Genomic DNA, 21,637 nt, shown 5'->3' with positions numbered 1-21,637 from the left:
AGTCAATACATAAAAAATGTGAGTATGAATTCATCACTGCATGGTCAGTATCAAAAATCTACTGTACAATAGAATTTAGGCAGGACAGGAACCTCAAATAATGGCAAAACCGACAACAGTTGTAGATTTAGATGCTTAGGAGCAGCAAAAATCAAGACAGAAAAGAACAGGTGAGCCCAAATTTAGATGGCAACTGGGGAAGATAGCTGCACAGCAAAGGTTACCAAAAAATGCTTGCGTCATTTCAAACTGTAACAAGAGACACTCCCAATATGAAGACAAACGATCACCTGTGCTGGCATTGGTCTCTGCCAGTCAACATTTAGAAGAAATACCCCACAAGAGTTGCCACTGCCTCAAAGATTTGTCACTGAGGTTACCAGAGCAACCCTGTTTTCAGCCAGACCTTTCCCCTTTGAGGGTCAGCCAGCTGACGGAAAACCAGCAATAGACTCAGAAGTTACTGAGCAATTTATTAACTAGTAGAGCAAGTACCAAATGTTACAAACTCAATAATCATTGATTTAGAAGGTACTTTACCTGTAAAGGACCTCAAACTAGGTTAAAAAAAAGTTCTTCAAATATTTTTCATTCACATCTTGTAATGCTGGAGGGTGCCTTTCAAATACACAACGCACTCAACCATGCCATGGGTCTTCATGTGCTCACAATATAAACTAATATTCAATCTACCGGTATAAACAGAATCCAGGAAGAGTAGTGCAAGAGGATGTTTTGTAGGCACTCTGGCTCCCAATTTTCTGGCAAGTCTCTATCCACATTAATGACTCCCAATTGTTAATTCCTTAGCCCTCCCAGCCTTGGCATCCCTTATGACTTTTATGTGTTCTCATCTCAGCAACTCCTTGTTTACATACGTTGCTGCTGCTCAACTGCACAGACCATAGGAAGAGACTTGCTTGTGAAGGAACTGCAGCTGTTTTGGAAGTTACAGCCATTCTGCTGAGAAGTGAGGCCTTATCAGATGGGGGCTTCTCAACCATTTCAGGATAAGCAAATCAGGTTTTCCTACTGACAGAGGGTGAAAGCAACAACGCAGAAGAGCAACAAATAGACACTGAGCAGGCTTCCTATGGTTACTAACCGTTCTGTATTGTGAGCTTTTCCATACTAGGGATTTGGAGTTACATGGACGGCACTTGGGTTTTGTCCCCAGCAAGCTGGGCTGATGGAAGGAACACACTCTTTTGGTTTGCCACACAAAGAAAATTCTCAAGATTTGATTGAGCGCTGATGTAACAGATGCAGCCCTTCAGAATGAAAGCAGCAAAAAGCGAGGCAGCATATTTAACCCTGCAGTACCTGACTGGAAGACGTATCGCGCTAAGCCTTGCATTAATTCTGCTGGCCAGGTAGGTGGTGCCGACTCCCCTGTTTCTCTCTTTAGCCGAAACGTCAACTCAAATCCAAAACCACTTGGTCCGTCTGTTCCCGTAAACCTGGAGGGAATGAAAAACGAAAAGTCACAACATACTCTTTGTAACCAGAGCAGGCTGCAAGATTAGGACCATGGAAAAAGCATGAGTGTTCTCCTCATAGAAAAGTTAAGTTTAGAAATTCCCTTATTTCAGTCTACTCTAGCTCAAATAGCATAACATTGTTAGGTTAGTTGATGTAATACAATTTCAAAGATAACTATCATAGCAGTGTTTTCAGACAGAATAACAGAGTCTTGGAACCATGACTTCTTTCCTGGGACCAGTGGGATTTTCAGCATCCTGAATTTGTTTTTAAAACATCGTTGTAAGTTTTGCACCGATAGCTGCCCTGATTATATTTGATTAAATGGGAACACCAAAGAAAGTGCACAACAGAAAATAATGTTATTCCACCCTTGTGAATTCAAATTTTTACACATTGAGAAGCGGGATGCAATGAAAGTACTGGGTAGTAGTTTCTGGGTTGAAGCAGTTGAGTTTTTGATGTACAGCACGCAATTTCTGTGTTGTGGATGGTCACAGGGGGAGAAGGGAAACAAGAAGATGCAGGCAGAAAGTTAATAAACTCTCACACAATGCAGTAATTCTTATTTTGCTCCACTACGTGCTTGTGCACATTCTCCTTGTGTATCTAGGAGGACAACAGTGGAAAAAGCATTGAATGACAACTACTGCTCAAGAAGCAGTAGTTTGGCCATTTCCCCATTTGACAGAGATAGGTGCCAATTTATCTGGTTTGGTCAGATAGGGACTACCCAGTAGTAAAAAAGTCATATCAGAAGCATCAAGGCTATAACAAGAAGGAGCAGATAAAGGATATCCCCATACAACTCTCTGCTTCAACAAAACTAGTCCTTGAGAATCCTGTATTTTATACATACAGGAAAGTTCCTGTTCCAAGTGCCCAACAACTAAAAATGCCACATTCGCCTGTGAAAAAATGAGAAACCTCATGGACAAATACATAAGCCTGCAAACTTGAAAGAAAGTTGGGGACATCCATGTCCTTTCTACCACTGTCTTCGCATCCCTCACTTGTTTTCTGTGGCTGTTCCACAAAGGCAAAGGAAAGAAAGAAGGATTTACACTGAGCATAAAGACACCCCACAGAAGCTTTCACACACCGGTATCATTCTGCAAGTTCAAATCTCCAACACCTGCAGCCATTGGCAAATTCTCTGGAGAAACTTTGTGAATGTCTTGGATGCTGGTACCTCGCTGGCACATATGCAAGGTACAGTGCACAAAGCGTTAACATTGTACTACTTCTAAAAACAGTCAAACAGAGCAGACAGGAAAGTGAGGAGAGCTCTTTCCATTTGAAAAACACAGCTCACCAGCAGGGTGGTGACCAGTTCCAAGCCCCGGATGGATTGTTCCCATAGTAAGGAGTTTGGTTTGAAGCAGAAATGCTTTACAGCGACCCTACCTACCGACAAGTGTTAAAAGTGGTTGAACTTAAGCATCAATGCAACTCCTTCATCATACAATGTAACTTTGAGGACTCTTCCAGGAAAGTTTGATTGTGGTAGACTTTCAAATGATGTAATGAAAGTAGTTAAGAAATGTACCCAAGGACATAACTAAACTATGGGACAGCCCAAAGAGATAACAACTGTGACTGAAAACAAGAGAGCAGGTATTGACAGTCAGTCAGACATCCACAATAAGGGGGAATACACAATATATCAAAAAAGACTTTATTTCATCAGTATAAAAATATACAAGCATGTCTGGTTTTGCTTCCCTCCGTACTATTCTCAACAAAGAATTTGAGAATTATATACACTACCAAAGCAAATTCTCTATGAACAGAGCAGATAATGCATTTCAGAATGGTCAACTGGTACATCTAAAACCTCTTTTAGGAAACAAGTGTACCTTTAAGCAACAAGTCAAATAATTACATTTGGTTCTTAAACAAAGAAAGAGCTTACTGAATAACCAGCCAGCCAGGGAGCAGAATCTGGATGTGCAGCGAAACTTGTGTTCTGCAATCATGCATGCAGGTCCAGCAAAAAGATTCGTACAGGATGGCAATAGCCTCACAAATGTGAAGTTGTACTTTGTACATGCAGCACCCTTGTAGTGTTTTATTAGTTTCACGTATCAGATAGCAAAGGAAAAACAGAAATATTTCTTAAGGGGAGAAACAAAAATGCTTCAAAGTGGGTAGTTTTCAAGGATTCATTCCAGGAAAAAAAGCATACACCAGAAACTGAAACACATTATGAACGGGTCAATTTTAAGAAGGATCAAAGTTAACAAAAAACCTTCAAGCTGATCTTTCACAGTTAAAATTTTTGGAAAGTAAGATGGCTGCCTATTGAATTTCCTCCTTTCAAGGCATGTTCTGAAACAACACAGCTCCTAATTGCATCGAGCTAGAGTTTAGTGTGGTGTTTGTTGTTTTTTTTTTGAACTCCACATATCTCTCTATTTCCCAGAAATAGCTGTTTAAGAGAAGACCACACATGCTTTATATTGATCCATATGCAAGTTACTCAGTACCAGAAGCGTTCAGGTGAGTATCCATCAAATTCAAAGCAAGATGAGCATTTAGGAGAACATTGCTGGTCAGCAACACATCAGTAGTCGCAAAGCAGTAAAACTGACAGGCAATGTTACTTACATGATTTTTTGTATGGTAACGAAAGAGACTCTAACCAGAGAAGAACTACTAGAAAATAAATAGAATAAAAGATAAGGAAATGAGCAGTAAGTTACTTCCCTTCTAAGATTTAAAAAAATCCCTGAAGAATCAAAACACGTTTCTTCTAAAAAACACTCAAAAAATGCAGCAGCACACAATGTTTATAATTCTCAAATTAACAGTTAAATCTTAGAAAAATCCTATTTGCATGTAAGAGATTTGTATTTTAAAGATTAGATTGAAAATGTTTTTGAATAGTTAATGGTCACAGGTTGCTGAAAATGCACTGTATTGTTACAGTGAAATTTTAAATACACGCAGTTCACCTGTATTGTGCAGCTGTTCCGAGGTAACCGTCTATAAAGTAAAAGTCTTTGATCTGTTTAATTTTAGGTTGGTAATTTGTTTTTGAAGAAATTGTGACACATGTGGCTTTAAAAGCTTGCGATTATTTTAGAAATCCTTGATGTTTAATTCAGACAAGTCTTTCATAGGAAGAAATATTAATATTCAGAATGCAATTAGGAGAGTAATTTTCAGTTAGCATTTTTGCCAAAGTTTTCGCTTTTATTCCTCAAAAAAAAGTCTTGTATTTGAAAGCAAGTTGAATGCAGTTTCAACAGCTGCCATAAAATTTCTCCCAGTGAACAACGGACCATCATCCGGGACCAGAGCTCCTGGCCGAGGTTCAGAGGATGTACATGAGCAGGGAGGCAGACATGAGCTTCAGGAACTAAATAAACTTATAACCCTGACACATGCCTCTGACCCTTGGTCTTACGAAAATCACAGAGAGGAATCCAGTAGCCAAGTTAGCAGCTTCGCTTCTCTTACAGAAGTCCTTTTCACTAGGGAGCGAGCGCTTACACCAGCCCCAGCTCCAAAATTTGTGAGGATAAGGATGCATCAGTCCATTGGCGGAGAGGCAAGTAGCAGCCACAGCCAACGCATGCATGGGAAATGAGTTTGTCTGGTAAGAAGCCCAAGACCTCCAGATACATGCGTCATACGAATGGAAGACCAAGCAAATGGCTTTTTATCCCCCACAAGGATAAAGAGACTCCTCCCTTATACCTGGGCTGTAAGCAGCTGCTCATTCCCCCAAATCACCTATGTTCATTTTTGTTCAAGGCCTTACCAACAAGACAAAAGATGCACCTATCATAACCAAGAAACCCATCCACAATCAGGGAGCTAATAAAGTGAGAATCTCCATAAACAAGTTAATTTATACCAAGATGTTTAATTACTTCCATGTAGAAACACTGGATTCCCATGGCAGCCTCCTCCTTGTAGGGTACATCCCCACTGCTTGGGGGTTATCTTAGGAGGCTGGCGAGGAACTGGACAAAAAAGGATCACACCTTGCAGGCTTGTAGATATTCAAACTCATGCTCCTTCCCATAAGTTCCCAATTTTCACCCAAATTCCAGAAAACTTCCAGAAAAGTCAACCACCTTCAGCCAGCCATGGTCAACCAACAAGCTAAAAAAAAAGGCAACAAAAAAAACCCAAACAAAAACCCAGTTCCAGAAGAGACAGACTGAACAGGCCTCCCTTCCATAGCGGAGCGGTGAGGATAACCCATAGATGGAAGAAGTCCTGCTAAAGCACACGGAAGCCAGGTTTGCTCGTGACCTCTTCCATCGACCCCCCCAAGTTCACTACCACCTGCATCTCTACTAACTTGGTCCCTTCCAAGCGGGCAGCAAAGTGTCCGCAGCAGGTTAGCCTGACCCCAACTCCTGCGTCAACTGCGGAGGTAACACGTTTTTATTACACACTTTTTGTTCTACAGAAGCAAGATTCTGGCACTACTTGGGGTTGGTTTCTTTGTGAGCAAGGGAGGTGGGGACTGAGGTGGTGGTTTTGGGGTTGTTTTTTTGGTTTTGGTTTGGTTGTTGGGGTTTTTTTGTTTGTTTTTTGTTTTGGTTGGGTTTTGTTTGTTTTTTAAATCTGAATGTGACCAATTCAGACTACCGCCAATTTAGAACAAAGGCTTTGGAGCCGAGTTCAGCATCTCAACACTAAAGTGCTTTGGAGGTCATTTCTTCAGCAAAACAATTACAATACAGTAGTCCAAAAGTGCCTCAGCTTTACAGTATGACGACAATCTGAGATGGAGCATGTGCAGGAAGAAAACCTCAAAATTAGTATTTTGTATCTGTGCGTGGCCCCAGGTACATAAACTGAAAGCTGCAACACATCATTAAGTTTCTGTACTAACAGATCTGAATATTTCACATAGTTTGGTTTACGCCTTGGTTCTGCTGAACCCTGCAGTTTTGAGTGAAAGTCTCTTTTAAACACCCCTAAAATGCTAAGAAGGAAAAAAAACCAAACCCATATTTTGCCCCAAAACCAAAAATACTAAAGAGACAACATGGATCGTATTGTGCCTGTCACTGCTTTGCCCCCTCCAACATGAGGGTACATCACCTTTATAGCCAACCCAATTGCAAAGCAGCCAGCTAAGTTCTCACAAAAAACAAACATTGATGGAGAAATTCTTGGCTTGCTGCATGCCCACTGGCACACATCAGATAGTTTTATATTATGACTACAGCAGTAATGGAAGGCTCCGGTGTCTGCCAAGTCAAATCTAACCCTATATTTAATATTAAAACCTTATTTTGTCACATGAACAAAAATAAACCTTTTGAAACCCAAGGTCGTATATTACATGCCATTCTTTGGGTTAAAACTCTCTTTATCTGTTCAGCAAATCAGCTCAGCAGAACAGACCACGTTGCAGCACTGCACATACGCTGAAGGAGCCTGGCTTCTTCCTTTAATGAGGTAAGAGTTTCACTGATCATGATATTTAGTTCTAGCAAAAGAATCCAAAGAAATAGAGGCCCCTTTATTTACAGAGCCATGCGGCCGGGCCCCCCAAGCCCCCCGCCACCCCGGGCTCTGCCAGGCCCTCTGCTGACGCCACACACAGAGAACTGAAAAGCTGCTCCCCTCGGCAGCAGAGCACCCAGGGTGTTTTTCACATCAAATAACCCAGCTTAAGAGGATCAAAAGCCAAACTAGCCCTTTGCTTTAAAAGCAGCTCTGAAAACCAGAGGCTTTTCAGTTTAAATCAAAGCTATTTGCCAAAGCATTTTCGTTCTCACTTTTGCAAGGAATGAGAGAAGGTTTGCTTCACCGCAGTGCAAAATGGCTGTATTTCTGAAATTCTGCTTTTGAAAGCTACAGAGCTCTGGACAAGAAGCAGAGTGTACTAGGTGTTTATTTTTTGAGAGTTTAAGAGTATGTGTATATAAATGTATTAGGTGAACCAATCCCTGAAAATGGGAGTTTACGTAGGGAAATGCTGGCCCTTCACTACGATTATTTCAGCCAGGGAACAACAAGAACGCTCTTTCAGGGTATTTGGGGATAGTTAGGACTGCACTTTCAGAAGTTACAGCTCCACGCCCAGCAACTCCAGAAAGATAAACCAGGTCTCTTCTGGGGAGTGAGGGCAGGCTCACAGTACTCTGGACTGAGTTGTCCCACTTTCAGTTTTCAGCTCCATCACCACTACTTCTGTGAAGCCACTCAAGATGCCTTTTGCTTTAACTCCCTAATTGCATTTCCCCACATATTCTACAAAGACAAAGCTTTCTGCTCTGCCGCTGGTGAGCCACTCATACCATTCTGAAGGCTGCAGAAATACAGTATCACTACATTGCTAAGCCTGGCATCAGGAAAAGCTGCTGTTATTTCCATCAGAAAGCAGTTTTGATTCTACCACCACTGCCATGTCCTGTCCCATCCGTCATCTGTCTGTGTCCGTCCCCCGCCCCCCCCCCCCCAAAAGCCACAGTAATTGTCAATCCATAGCTTTCGGTACTTCAGATCAGCCTATCAGGACATTTTAGAAGTTCGAGAAGATGGTTAAACCAAGCTGATGGGCAGTGCTTGATGAGACCAAAGTACTTCAAGACCCAACTCTCACTAGTGTTGTAAGACTGCATAGCTGGTAACCATCAGAAGATTTTTCTATTAGCTAGCAAAGATACTGCTATTAGCAACACAGAGGATCGGTGTAACAACAAGCGTACTCCATGACTGACTTCACAGGTCCTCCCTGAGAAAAATCAAGACGTATAGCGTTTCCTTTTCACTGCCCACATCTGCTTACAAACAACCAACACAAAGGGTGGTCTCCTGTCTAAAACCCAAGGAGAAGCCTTCAGCAGGCTGTTACAGCCATTGAGTTGAACACCTTAGTGTCGCTGTCTCTGGGGAAGGACATCAGGCAAGAGCTGATGGGCCCCAAACAAGATTATACAGTCCGTCTTCTGAATTCAAGCTCCAGGTGCCTTACACAATGTCTTCCCACTGTAGGCAACCGACTCTCAGATTCCAGAGCTTCAGGGAAAAAAAAAAAAAAAAAAAAAAACAAAAGAAAATGAAGTGACCCTACCTAGTGCTTCCAGCATCTTGCCTAACGGGAAATGGTTGGGTTTAGTGCCGCTGTCAAACAATGTAAGTGTCTCATCGGAGAGCCCTGACGGCATGCTGGGACGCTCCTGTGAAACAGTTTCATAGGAAAATAGGCACAGCAACCCCCCTACATGAAAGGCTTAACAAGCATCCAGAAAAGTTATTTCAGTCAAAACCCACCTGCTTACTCACATATTCTCCCGGATTGTCTCCTGGCATTGAAAAAAGCATCAATTTTAAAGAAAAACACATAAAAACATCTGAGCGAAGCAGGAGGTGGTTATCTGGACGTCAGATGGTTATCTCTTCAGAGCGCTCGACAGGAAATTCCATGAGCTCTCGCCACCTCGAACCTGTGCGCAGGGTCTTACTGGACTCCTTTCTAGCTTGATTTAAGAAAAAGCTTCATGCATAAGCAGGGCAAATACAAATGCAAAAAGAACACATGCTCAAAGACTTCTGTTCATGTAAAATCAAGGTCGGAAAGCAAGTGACACATGGTGCTCGAGACATCAGTCTATGGCTATGCCCAAAGCTGTTGCTTAGAGCTTGCTCTTGCAATACATCATATCAAATGTGTAAGCCATCAACCAAATGGAAAACCTTTCTAGAAACAGCAACTTAAATTGTTTTTAGAGAATTATTCCAACGTCTAAATCCAAACAGATGCAGAGGCACTCGCTCTGCAGTTATTTGGAGGCGGGTTTCTCAGCTTTCCAAAATACTCATGTAGGATCTGCTTAGAAAACTTACACTGAGATAGATCCGAGTAATATTTGTGAATCGATCTGTGCTGGACAGTATGAAAACAGAACTGTGCTTCACTGAGCTACCTACCATTCAGCAAGTGAAGTGCTGTTAAGGGGCAGAGGGGGAAGAGGAGACTTGCGGTTTAAGTTTCACTCACATACACAACACTGATTTCACACATTTTACTATTCAGCTTCTTCAAAACTCAGCTGGTGACAATCTTGCCCCTGAAGCCTGGAGAGTCACAGTTTAGGTTTTGTTTTTAAAAAATTGTTTCCATAAATAATGAATGTTGATGCAACAGAAATTGATTTTTCCTCTAAACCTTCAGACTGGAGAGTCAAGTCAACCTTACTCCTAACTCTGCAGACACAACTGTCTTATGAGAAATAGCGTCACTTGAACTACATGATAATACAGTACAGGTTTCCAGCAGCTTTAGACACAAGCAGCATGGGAATTGTGTGCATTTTGTAGACTTGACAGACTGGCCACGTTTCAGACACCTAAATCAGTCAGGCATGTGAGAAGCATTTGGCACACAAGTGTCATTAAAATGGGTCCACACCACAGTCACCTAAATCACACGAGGAAAGGCTGAGCGCTGGGTTTGTTACGCCTTAATAAAAGAAGGCTAAAGAGGGGGGGGGGGATCTTATTGCTCAACTACCTATTGGGAGGGCGAAGGGAAGGCAGAGCCAGACCTTTCTCAGAGATGCACAGCAAAATGGCAAAGGTCAATTCCAGTTACTTGTATCTGGAAATCTTTTTCACATGATAGCGGTCAAACCTTGGAACAGGATCCAGGGAGGCTGTGGAAGTTGGCCCTCTGAGCAGGCATCAACTGGAAACTTTCGGAGGTCCTTTCCAACCCAAATGATCCTATGAAGCATCACGGCCAAGGACACAAGTATGAACTTTTACTACTGGTACTCTGTGTCCAAAACCAAGCTGGCAGGACCCACAGCTGATAATTCACGAACACAAGAGTTAAACTTGTTTTGACAGAAGTGGTTACTGTACTCAGCTCCTGCCTAGCCACATGGGAAACAGGTCCTGAACTATGCTCTCTCCAGCCTAGCATGTTAAAGTAAACCACCATCAGTTTTCAGGTCACTTTAATGTGCTGGGCTGCAAGTTAAGGCAATTTAGGGGTTGCTTCTTTGAGGTTCAGCTGTCCATGCCATGAAGGCAGTAGCATCTGGAAGAACGATAGGATCCCACCTAGCTGCTGGAGGTTAATCCCTTTGAGCTCTAGAGGCTTGAAAGCATTATCGTCTCATTCTGGAGAGCGCCAACACACAGACAGACATACATGTAAGGATAGTGAATGTAGATTAAGGGCAAAAGGCTGTAATGGCCCTGATGGTGCCAGAGAGATATATCTGCTTCATTATTAACGCTAAGTCAAGAAACTAACAGCATCTGGGTGACCTAAGTTTGAATCCCTTGTCTGCTATAAACGTCCCATCCTCCTCAAGAAGTTACTTAGGAATTTGATTCTCAGATGTAAAATAATGATATTTCCCTGCTTCAAAGAGTAATGTGACACACTCATCATATAGGAAATGCTTATATACTGCATCTATCAAGGTCACAAAAGCTGGGAAATTAACTCCACATTCTGCACAGCATGGACAAATACTGAACACGGGAAATGACTAAAACAACAAAATATGAAACAGGAGGTTGCATGGGATGTGTCACACTCTACCCCAGCAAAAGATGTCCACATGAGGGCAGTTTACTTTTTATTTTCTCGGTTTTATGGTGCATGGATGTAGCTATACCAGTAGGTGATGGTTTGATCTCCCATTACAGTCATAACTAAACTGACAAGAGCAAACCACTTCATCTTTGTGATTCCCAAAACACATAATTAAAAAAAAAAATCTACGTGAAATCAAGCAACTAGAGGATTCGCCATACTTTTCAACTTGAGGGCTTCACACATTTCTCTACAGAGCCATCCAGGCTTCCCACCTCACAGCAGAACCCACCCCAATCCAGCCGAGGCATCCCCGAGAGCAGGTTCTCAACCACCAGCCGTGGCACGCTGTGGGCACAGCTAGCACCGCACCGCCAGCCGCGGCACGCCGCGGGCACAGCTAGCACCGCAAGCGTGGCTGCACTTCTTGGCACTGCAGGGAAAGTCCAAACAGCCTCACTGCAATGGCCCCATGAAGTTGCATCAGGGTTGCATCATCTTAATGCCCACTGAAAGGATCTGGAAAGAATAGCTAGGAGCACAATACGGATTTACAGTTGCATTCACAGAATAAGGGGCAGGGAACTAGAGAGAAAGAAAACAAGTTATCAAGATCTGTACTTTAACAATTTTCTTAAGCTGTCTATTTATGCTGCACTTCAGAGCTACTTATCCTTCATTTCTACAAGGTCCAGCAGGACAGTGCTCTCATTTGGCCTGAGCTGGAGGTGATTCTGCAAACACAGCATGCCATCACTGCACTATACAGTGTACTAGGAAAGATAACCTTTCATCTGCGCACGGATCCCATTTCATATTGGGACAGAATCCTTAGCTCTGATGCTCTGGTCTTTGCATAGCCTGCAGGGAATGGTAACACATCTCCAAAACTTCACTTAAGGGCTCAGCTGCAACCTCACCAGGCAAGAGAACATAAGCGAAGGGCCAGTTGGAGCCAGCGTGGCCAGGAAGGATGGTATTGCTGTGCTTGGTGAGCAGCTGGGAAAAGGGCACCGACTTTCCTTGCGGTGTCTGCTGGCTCCTTCCTAGCTCCTACTGTGGAAAGTTCTGCAGCTGCTGGGAGGAACCCATTCGCATAACAAAAGCGGCTTTCAAAAGCAGTACGGGAGGGTGGAAAGAATAAGAGAAAGACCCACAGCCAGAAGCTGCACTGACAGCTACAGTTAGTTTTTTTCGGTATTGCCTAAAAGTCTCAGGTGAGGATCAGGGCTCCGACATGTTACATTTAATATAAACACTGGTGTCTCCCATTACTTTCCTGCTGGCTAAAGAACATAGGTTAAAAAAAATCATGCAAGAAACAACTTTAGCACACCCTCTAGCACATTTTTAGGACTCTGATAAAATTAAGTTCTCAGCTGTGCAATAAATGAACTCGAGGCGTAACAGGTTATTTAGGAGCTTTTAGGAGCCTGAACTCCAACAGATTTCAACAGGAGTTCAGGCACCCGAGTATCCTCCTGGATCTGGAATTAGCCCCTGATGTTTCACTTCATTAGCTGTGGAAATCAAGACAATACTCCCCTACTTGCTGAGCTGTTACATAGTCTCATTTCATTGTAAAGGGTGCACTCAAAAACATACCAATGAGCACCATAACAGATCTTAACCAATTAAACAGGCAGGGAAAAGCCCTTGGAGTTTGCGCTGTAATTCCAGGGAAAAGAAAGCACCAGACTCCTGGTGAAAGACTCCCAGAAGGGAAACGTGAGACAGTTGCAATGAAAAGTCTACTATATGTGTTTGGTTTTTTTTTAAATCTGCCTTTAAGTGTTAAGCTTCTCCTGCAAGACTACGGTTCCTTTGAAGCACTGGAAACTTCCAGAGGTGGGAATCATAGGCTGATATTTTCGATCTATAGAAATAAACACTTGGCTTGCGAATGTTATACGGACTCCACCCATCGTAAGACAAAATCCAAAAGGATAAAATAAAACTTGACCTCTTTAAATCAAACAAAGGAGGAAAGAAAGCATCATTCCTCCCCTTCGTTTCAGTGGGTCCAGGATCAACCCTAAAGATTTTAATAGCGGCAAAATAGTTTTGCCTCTCAGCCAAACCACTCCAGTTATGGAAACTGCAAAGTGGCTCCGTTTCTCTTACAAACAGGAATAAAGTTGGAAGAGAGATGTCAACTTGCCACATGTTTCAGTACCGCTTACTTTTTAGTGCAGTGAGCGCAACCACGCTCCTCACGTTCCTGATCAGGAGGAATAAGCCGTCCAGTAAAGCACAGAGTTCAGCGTACAGCTCATCACAGCCGCTCTGTTACAGAAAATCCCCCATCCATCTCTGAACACTAAATTCTTTGCTTTTCTGCTTAATGTTACTCTTCTGGGTAAAAAAAGAATTCAAGGCCCAGAGACATATTATTTTTGCGTAATAAAGTTATACATATGGATTCAACTTAGCTAGGAAATGTCAACTTAAGGCTTGTCTTCATGAGGAAATTTACTGTAACTAGTCTACCAGTATAATTATATTGCTGTAGTTCTACTGGTAAAATTCCCCTGTTGAGCCTTATTCATAACAACAGCCGCCTTTATGGTTTATTTTTGTCGACTATGCCAAAAAAGGCCCCTGCTCCAGAAAGGCCACAACAATTCACAGGAGAGGAGGGGAAGGAGCTTTGCCAGTGCAACAGGAGCGGTAGAAAGAATAACAGTATAGAAATGGCAGTACTTCTCTGTGCTAACGAATTATTTGCTGCAAAAAAAAGGTAAATGCTGCGAGAAAACTATGCTGTACATCAGGTATCGTTGCAGGTAAGGTACATGCCAGGTTTATGCCACATCTCCTAGCTTTGGTAAAGTTGCCCAAGCCGGACTCTGCTCTGCACCAGCCCCTCCATGAGCATCCTTTTGTCTCGCCTTCTCCCTGGCTGCTGCAGCGCATTTCCCAGGCGCACGCTCTTTCCCCATTCCTGTGCAGGAGCGATGCCTTGCAGCCCAGCAACTGCCCAGGGCCCCTCGGATGGAGCACTGACCCTCCAAAACAAATGGGTTTTAAAGACCAGCCCCTCTGGTTTACAGTTTGCATCTTCAGGGACAAGGGATAGCTACAAAGCAAACAGCACTCTTTGCAAAAGGGATTTTTAAACAATTGCCCTTCACTTCGGCAGTGCAAGAATGCTGAGCTAGACAAAACAATGAGCCATCTGTGCGCTCTTCCCTCCTTGCCTTGTCTCTACCCTCTGGGCTTAAATCAGAGCTCTCCAAGAATGGCCGAGTCCCCCTTCACCTCCGCCCACCCTGTTTACATCCCGCAAAACACAGTTTTCTGCCCCCCCCTTTTTTTTTTGTTCTTAAGAGCCCTTGCAAAATCTTTCTTTAAATCTCAGCCCTTTGTCAGGTGGTATCCCATCTACCCAGCTTTGTCAACTGATCAAAAAATGCCTCCCACCAGACGATCCGTTCCTTGTTTACCATCCCTGGAGGCAGAGTGGCACTCAGGAGCCCTAGCCACCCCTTTGTCCAAGGAAGGGAATACCATCTGAATGGGAGACCACCAAAGATTTGCAGCCCTCTTTTGTTAGCCTGGTGTCACTGCCTATTGGGCCTCGATTCAAAATTGAGATGACAGTAGAGAGGCAGCCGAGTTCGGTAATCACTATGGCGTTTCCAGCTTAGGAGAGAGAAATACCAACAGCTCAAATTTTCAAATAAAAAGTGGTAATTTTATTACCAATGGTAATTTGTGGTTACCAATTGTAACCACTGTCCCATCAAGAAACACAGACTATTCTAGTACTAGTCAGGAAAGCATGTTCCCAATGCTAAATCTGCGTTGAGGGAAAAAAGGGGATTAGGTCTGAATAACAGCATTCAGATGCAACCCTTCAAACTTTCATTTTGTTAGTATCATTATTCCAAAGCAAAGGGATAAAAAAAGTCAACCCTCCTTTGATCTCACAGACAGAATGGCCACACAGCTCAAAAAATGCTTCTACCTTCATGTCCCACTGAAAAAAAAAACCCCACTCTCTCTTAATTCTTGCTTTTTAGAACATCCTAAACAGATCTTTATCAAGTAAAACAATCTTTTACTAGAAGACTCAACTTTGATCCCCAGTCACTCCTCTTCCCAGCAGGCTGAACTTGCTGGGAGAGCGGAGACTGCAAGCTCTCCCACGTCATTCAGCATTAACCCAGCTGGGAGATGAGAGTAAGGAAGCCCTGTCTCGGGCCAACTCTCCTCCCGTATGCCAAGATCATAAATATCGAAGTTCTGCTGACAAAAAGAAATCATTCAGTTTGAATGCCATGCCCCTTCCTCTGCATGGCAGCAAGAGGCTCATCTTACCGGCATGCACGTGCAGATGTGCTACCGAACAGGATGCGGGGCTTGCCTTCAGTAACGCTCAGCTATAAACCTACTTCCAATCTTTTTCCTTTTTTTTTTTATTGAAAACAGTCCTTCTTGTAAATTCAACTACCGTGCTGTAAATGTTAAACGAATTTCTTTCAATGCTTCAAAAAAATTTCCAAGTCTAGTACAGTTCAAGCGTGCTCTCATCCCACAACCTCTGCACGCAAACACTGATATGCTGCAGCACAAAGCAGACGTCTCTCCGTAGGTGGCCTACATCTTTCATATTATTAACGGTGCTAACTACCTCCAACAAATGACATTTAGAAGCCAAGCGCACTCTGCCTGAGAGGAAGGAAAAAAGATTTCCCCATGGTGACCATAGCTTCAAGGGAGGTCTACCTCCAGCAGAGAAACACAAGTCTTAGTCCTGGTGCGTTGCCTCAGTCATCGGAGGGACACTGTCAATGGGGCGTGTAAATAGGCATGACATTTGGTTTAACTGTTTTTTGCCTGGGAAATAGGAAATTGAACCTTACATGATCCCACTTGTGCTTCTTTAAAACACCTCCACAATTTCTGAACTCATTGGTTAAATTCAACCAAGTCCTTCAAAGGAAAAGTTGACCCCAAAACACCACCTTTCTACAAAGCAGGCATAAACAGCCAGACAGAAGAGGATCTATAGGCGCTTCCAGCAAGCAAGTTTCAGTGGAAGCACAACTATATTTCTAGACACCAGAGAATCCACACAGAAGAGAGCTGTTACAAATACCTTAATCTTGGGAAAAGCTCAGTCTAACTCATATCTTTATAGACACACAAAAAAATTCCAACCATAAGACAAGTCCATTAAAAAACAGATCTTATTGTCCCCCTGCAACTAAACTACTCATTTCAAATTTGATGGATTCTCAAATAAGCTATCATTAAAAGGAAATACCCTTTTTTGTCACAGAACTCCCAAATTCCATGGCCTCTCCTTTCCCAATCTGCCATGAACCTTCCTTTCCCCTCTGCCTCAGAAAAAAGAGCAACTGGAAAAATAAGCATTACATTTGGGGTCAATCTCTGAGACACAAACAAAAGACCTAGGAAGAAAAAGGAAGTCCAGAGTATGCTGCCCATCTTGGACTCTCCCTCCTCCAAGTTCTAGCTCTTGTACCTCTTTCCTAAACCGATGCTTAACTGATGCCCTCTTCCACGTCATTCCCTTTAGCTGGGGCAGATGCTCCACCTCCAACAACGGCACGCAGAAGAAACATTTCTTCAGTGCGCTGGCTGAAGTTCAGTTCCCGCAGATGAAGCCGTGGCAACACGAAGCAGGAAGACACGGAGACCTGGAAGAAGCTCCTCAGGATGACCGTAAATCCCCAGAATTTCACTGCTGTGGTGGCTGCTCCCCACAACCACCCTGTCACAGTCACACCTCAAAAAAGTCTGACCCAGGAGGAGAACCACTATTTTCTGACTCTCAACTTGAGGATATGTCTCCAAAACTCAACCTTGCTTCCCTATTCCATGTGCTGAAGTAGCTACCACACAGCTAGCCCTGACACAGCAGGTGTCCTTTAACTTCAGAGCCAATAGCCTAGTGAAACAAAATTAGGATGAGGAAGGGAGGGTTTACACATCTATTATTTAAGTCCTCAGGTTCCTCTGTGTGAAGTATGCTTCAACACTATACATGAAAACAGCTATACACCATGAGAGGTGGAAGAAAACCTTGGGTTCTTAGTAATTTTCCTTGAATTCCAGGCTCAACTTCCAAACCAAACTGATTTGATCTTTCATCTCTTCAAGGTAGATATGGTGAACTCTACAGAAGTTATTCCAAAATCTTATCTGATGGATAAGATATGGATAGTTGGATGGATAAGATATGGATACACAACTACCACTACCCCTCTCTAATGTACTGTCTTCCCAAAGGCCCTTTATTTTATTCCATTTTCATGAAAACAAAGAGGGGCAGGGTCAGTCTCCACCATTTTAAAAGCGTTCACTGTCACCGTGGAGTTTAGTGTAGTATTTCAGCGGTGCTTTAGGCATGTGGTTTATAAAGCACTTAGGGACCCATTAAATACCAAAATTTAAGGCTAAAGGCTGGCAAGCTGAGGGCAGTGAGCTATTAAATTTATGAAAGGCTACAGAACTAAGAGGCCACTAAAGTGACAGCTGTCAGCACCACTCCATCCTACATTCATACGGGCTCAAAGGAGAAGCCAGCACGCACTCAAAAGAAAGAGAGCGCTCGTTCCAACTTTCAGGCTATTTTCTAAATACTCTTTTCAAATTCCTTTCATACTCGGAAAAAGCCTTCCAGAAAACATCCACCCCTCTGCAAGCCTTGCATTTGTTACCTGATCCAGTTTTGCGCTCCTTTTTCTTCCTCCCAGCTCTAACAAGCATCCTTGCCCTTTTACAAGTTAAGGTCATTCAGAGGATCTATACAACCCAGCAGAACACAAGCTGGACTGGAGATCTTGAAAGGCTCATGCTTACCCTCACCTTTAATAGGGAGGCACCACCCACAGAGACAACACGTTATCCCGGCATGCACCGCTCCCTCCTGATCCAAATGGTAAGTGGCGCAAATCAAAAGGACCACAGCAAGTTGGAACCTGTTGTCTCTGCGGGTGGTACCCTGCATCTGTATTGGAGATGAAGGCAGCTGTAATCTCTTCGGTTTTGTGCAAATGGGATGCTGAGCTTCAGCTCCTGGCTAGCTGCCAGGAAGAAGAAAAAAAAAAAAGGCAAACAACAAACCCAAAACAAAAAACACCACCCTTGTCAATATGAAGTTTGTGTACATCAGGAAACCCAATTATTGGAATTTGCATAAAAAGCTAAACATCAAAACACAATTGGCATGTTTCTTCTCAGGATGTGGGAAGGCCACAAACACAAATCTTACCTCTTAACCCAGACATAATTTAAGCTTTGATTTCTGTTGTGGCTGCGCATTACAACCTTGCAATTTTAATACAGATACGACTATTCAATGTTTTCAGGCACTCTATTGCATCGTGGTTTTCATTTTACACACATTTTTTAAACTGTTAACAAAAAGGGCGAGCACTCGAACTACAGGAGCAGTTAACTGGAGATTCAGCCTTGGCCTTACAGCGAACTGGAGACAGAAGTCAGTCTGGTGAAAACGCATGTCGCTTCCTAGCTCTCTGGACAGCCCTGCAAACGCCTGCGCCAGCACAACCCAGGGCTGGAGCATGCCGTGGCACTGCAGTAGCTGAAGCTGGCATTGCCAATGACGGAGTTCGAGTCTAGCTACGCTTGCTGACACTGCCTACCTGTTCTCCACGTAGGCAGCAGTCACCATCACACCTGGAAACTTCAGGAAGGACCAGGTGCCTGTGCCCTGGCTATGCAGATGGTCTGGCATCAGAGTATGAATCTGCAATTGCCAGCTGAGGCACAGGGACACACGGGGACACGTTCCTTGCTGCCGACTTTGCTGTGGGGCAATAGCTGCCAGCAAGGCATGGAAAAGGGAGTAGGACCTGTCTCCTCTCTCTCAGCTGCCCAGGCCAGACACTCCCTGCCAGCGTGCTCACATGCTACACGTACACTCATTGCTGCAGTACACAATCTTCCTTTCAGAAAGCCAGAACAGTCCAAAAAAAGGCTCTGCTCTAACCCTGCTGAGTAGATTCAAGAAGTTACACATCAGTTTTGATTTTAAAGTAGATAAAAAAAGTTACAAACGAAGAATAACTTGCAAAAATGCCCCGGAAGGATTTTTGCTGCCACTCAAGTTGTGCAACATGCTCGACTGGAGAGACTTACTTCCATGCAAGCAGCTTGGCGTGAAATCCCCCTGAAAGGCCTGTGATTACCTAACGCTGTCATGACGTCATGATTTAGGATTTTTAGAGCAATCAGCCCAGCACAGCTGGTGTCATGGTTGCCATTATACCATGAAACACCAAGTGGTTTTAAATGAAAAAGGTTTCCCCATTTGAAATTCTTAGATTTCTTCCATCTTATTCTGTGGACTCTTAAAACCAGACCAGTTCTGTAAGCAGAGCATAGCTGATATTTAAGCAGAGCAGGAAATACTGCTGCTTTAACTGAAAATAAATCTGTCAACAAGGAGGCACAGGGAGAGCTCCACTTCAGACTTTTCAGGTTCTTATTAAAAAATATAAATTAAAGTCAACATTTTCACGTTATTTGCTACATCTGTTTGCTATTCCATTATAAATAAAATATAGGGGCCTCCAATTCAGCGTTGGTTCACTTAAAAAAATCAAAAAGTCCCTTTCATTTAATACTGCATTATAATTGGTCTAGATTGTACCGCATTACCAGAAGAGGTCCACAAGAAATAAGCTATACATTACCCAAAGTCAAGCTGGGAGATTAAAAAGACCTTTGGCAGTGTACTATCCTTCCCCTTCTAAAGGAAGAAGGACAGCAAGGTTATGGAAGAACATCCCTATTGTAGGAACTTTGCTGACTGTCACAAGCAGGTCCAGCTCTGCACTCTGCAGAGAGAGTTGGGAAACCAAAACACCCCACAAACTAAACCCTGTCTCCAGAGGCCAAGGCAGTTGAGCAGAGTTCAGTGCCACACCAGCTTTAAAGGAAATCTTACAAAGATTTCATCAACTCCTCTGCCACCCCACGCTCCTGCCAACCACCCCACAGCATGCTTTACCTGGGACAGCAGAATCCCAAAGTCCTTCAAGCAACAAAGAGACTGATACCCGTTTTCTTAAACAAGGGCTTTATTAAATTCCCTGCCAGAGAACAAGGGCCTCCCGAGCACATAGGAAAACCACTACATTCCTGCAGCGTGCACCCCGTGCCGGTCTGTTGATGTGCAGTTCATGTGGCAATCGCGTTTCAAGAGTAGTTAGCAAACAGCGAGTGCTGTTGGGAGTAAGAATTGCTGGTGAGGGCTGAGCTCCTTCGAAAATCTTCTCTCTGCCTGTCTACAGTGCTCACCTACCAGGTGATAACTTCAGGTTCAGTGTTTAAGAGATGCGTAGGTTCTGACACCTTTACCACATGCATAATTGTATGTTAAGACTATTTGCCATAAAGGCAGAGCCAGCCTTCTCGACAGCATACATAGTATTAAGCTTTGTAGCTCCAAGGATGAGGCCAAAAAAAAAAGGTGACAGACCGCAGACAGCTGAACATGTCAGGGACAGTGACACAGGGACACTCCACTGTGGAGCCAGGAACATCGTTCCAGCCACACAGAGAGAAGGGAAACACATGCACGCACCCAGGGCATGGAAATCACTTTGATGGATCTGAGCAGGCCCATGCTCAAGAGGTTGCTGCCAACGTCTGCAAAGCAGCACAGCAGCGAGGGCTCACTGTTCGCTTGCAGTGCCCAGCTGCAGCAGCCTCCGGCAGCGCGGTGCCGGGACAGCCGAGGCACACCGGCTCTCTAAGCCTCCTCCCAGGCTCACGCACATGCAGGGCGCTCGGGGACTTCGGACGTCCCGCAGCATGGCACAGACTTAGCTCCTCCTTTGCTCTGCAGGCCTTGGGAATCGCCTGCAGTCTGTGTATAGAGATGGGATTTTAATTCCTGTGCCTGTAACCAGCACAATGTGCCTTTGCACATTCCACTATCTTGATCCAAATTTCCAGACCAACCCATATGACAGTATGAAGGGTTAGGAGGTCTTGTGCCGGGAAGTTATTTAAAGTTGTGACATTCCACCTGTGTGATACTTTCACTCCTCTTCCCCCAAGCCTTCCACTAAAGAAAAAGTTTTTTGTCTAGCAGACAGTTTTTGGGATTGAGAAGACAGAGCATGTACCAGGGCCAAGACGGCTGTGTCCTTACATAGTTTGCTTCATTCATAGAAACATCACCCTTCATGTCTTCAGCTGAGACCCTCATGTGCGCTCCCTGCTCTCACACAAAACCATCAGGAAAGAATCTGAGCAAAGAGAATAGCCTCAACATGGGAAAGCCTCAGGCTGACAAGTCACCAAAGAGAGTAAGTCAGTGCAGCACTTACTCCTTCCAACATTAAATTCCAGCAAAACGAGGTGGGCAAACACAGGTCACCTAATCTTGGCAACCTCAAGTTTTCAGTGGCAAAGACGAAATCTCACGATCTGAGAACAAAGGCACCACATAAAGGCCTGCATGTCCATGGTAGGGTGTCTTGTGGAAGTCAGGGAAGGAAGCCTTTAACTTCTCTTCATTTCTTTCACTTGCTCTACCTTTCCCCTACCTCAGCAACTAATGACTGGGGTTTGTTGCTAGTAGAGGTGTTGGTTAAATGTCCCAGGCAGATCTCTGTG

General features: G+C 43.7%; 1 protein-coding gene across 2 annotated transcripts in view; it reads right to left on the bottom strand.

The window, feature by feature from the left end:
* Window positions 1-21,637, bottom strand: part of SUFU (SUFU negative regulator of hedgehog signaling) — a 93,155-nt gene that overhangs the window by 63,073 nt on the left and 8,445 nt on the right. For both annotated transcript variants that reach the window (XM_087765903.1, XM_087765904.1), the window contains exon 3: window positions 1,324-1,460. In XM_087765903.1, coding sequence (XP_087622029.1) covers window positions 1,324-1,460 — 137 coding nt within the window. The remainder of the gene's footprint in view (window positions 1-1,323; window positions 1,461-21,637) is intronic.

This window comes from Nipponia nippon, unplaced genomic scaffold (assembly GCF_047370975.1).
Source record: "Nipponia nippon isolate SJK-2023a ecotype South Korea unplaced genomic scaffold, ASM4737097v1 scaffold_3, whole genome shotgun sequence".
Lineage (NCBI taxonomy): Eukaryota > Metazoa > Chordata > Aves > Pelecaniformes > Threskiornithidae > Nipponia > Nipponia nippon.
The sequence above is the reverse complement of the archived record's forward strand: the minus strand, read 5'-3'. Positions and strand labels throughout refer to the sequence as shown.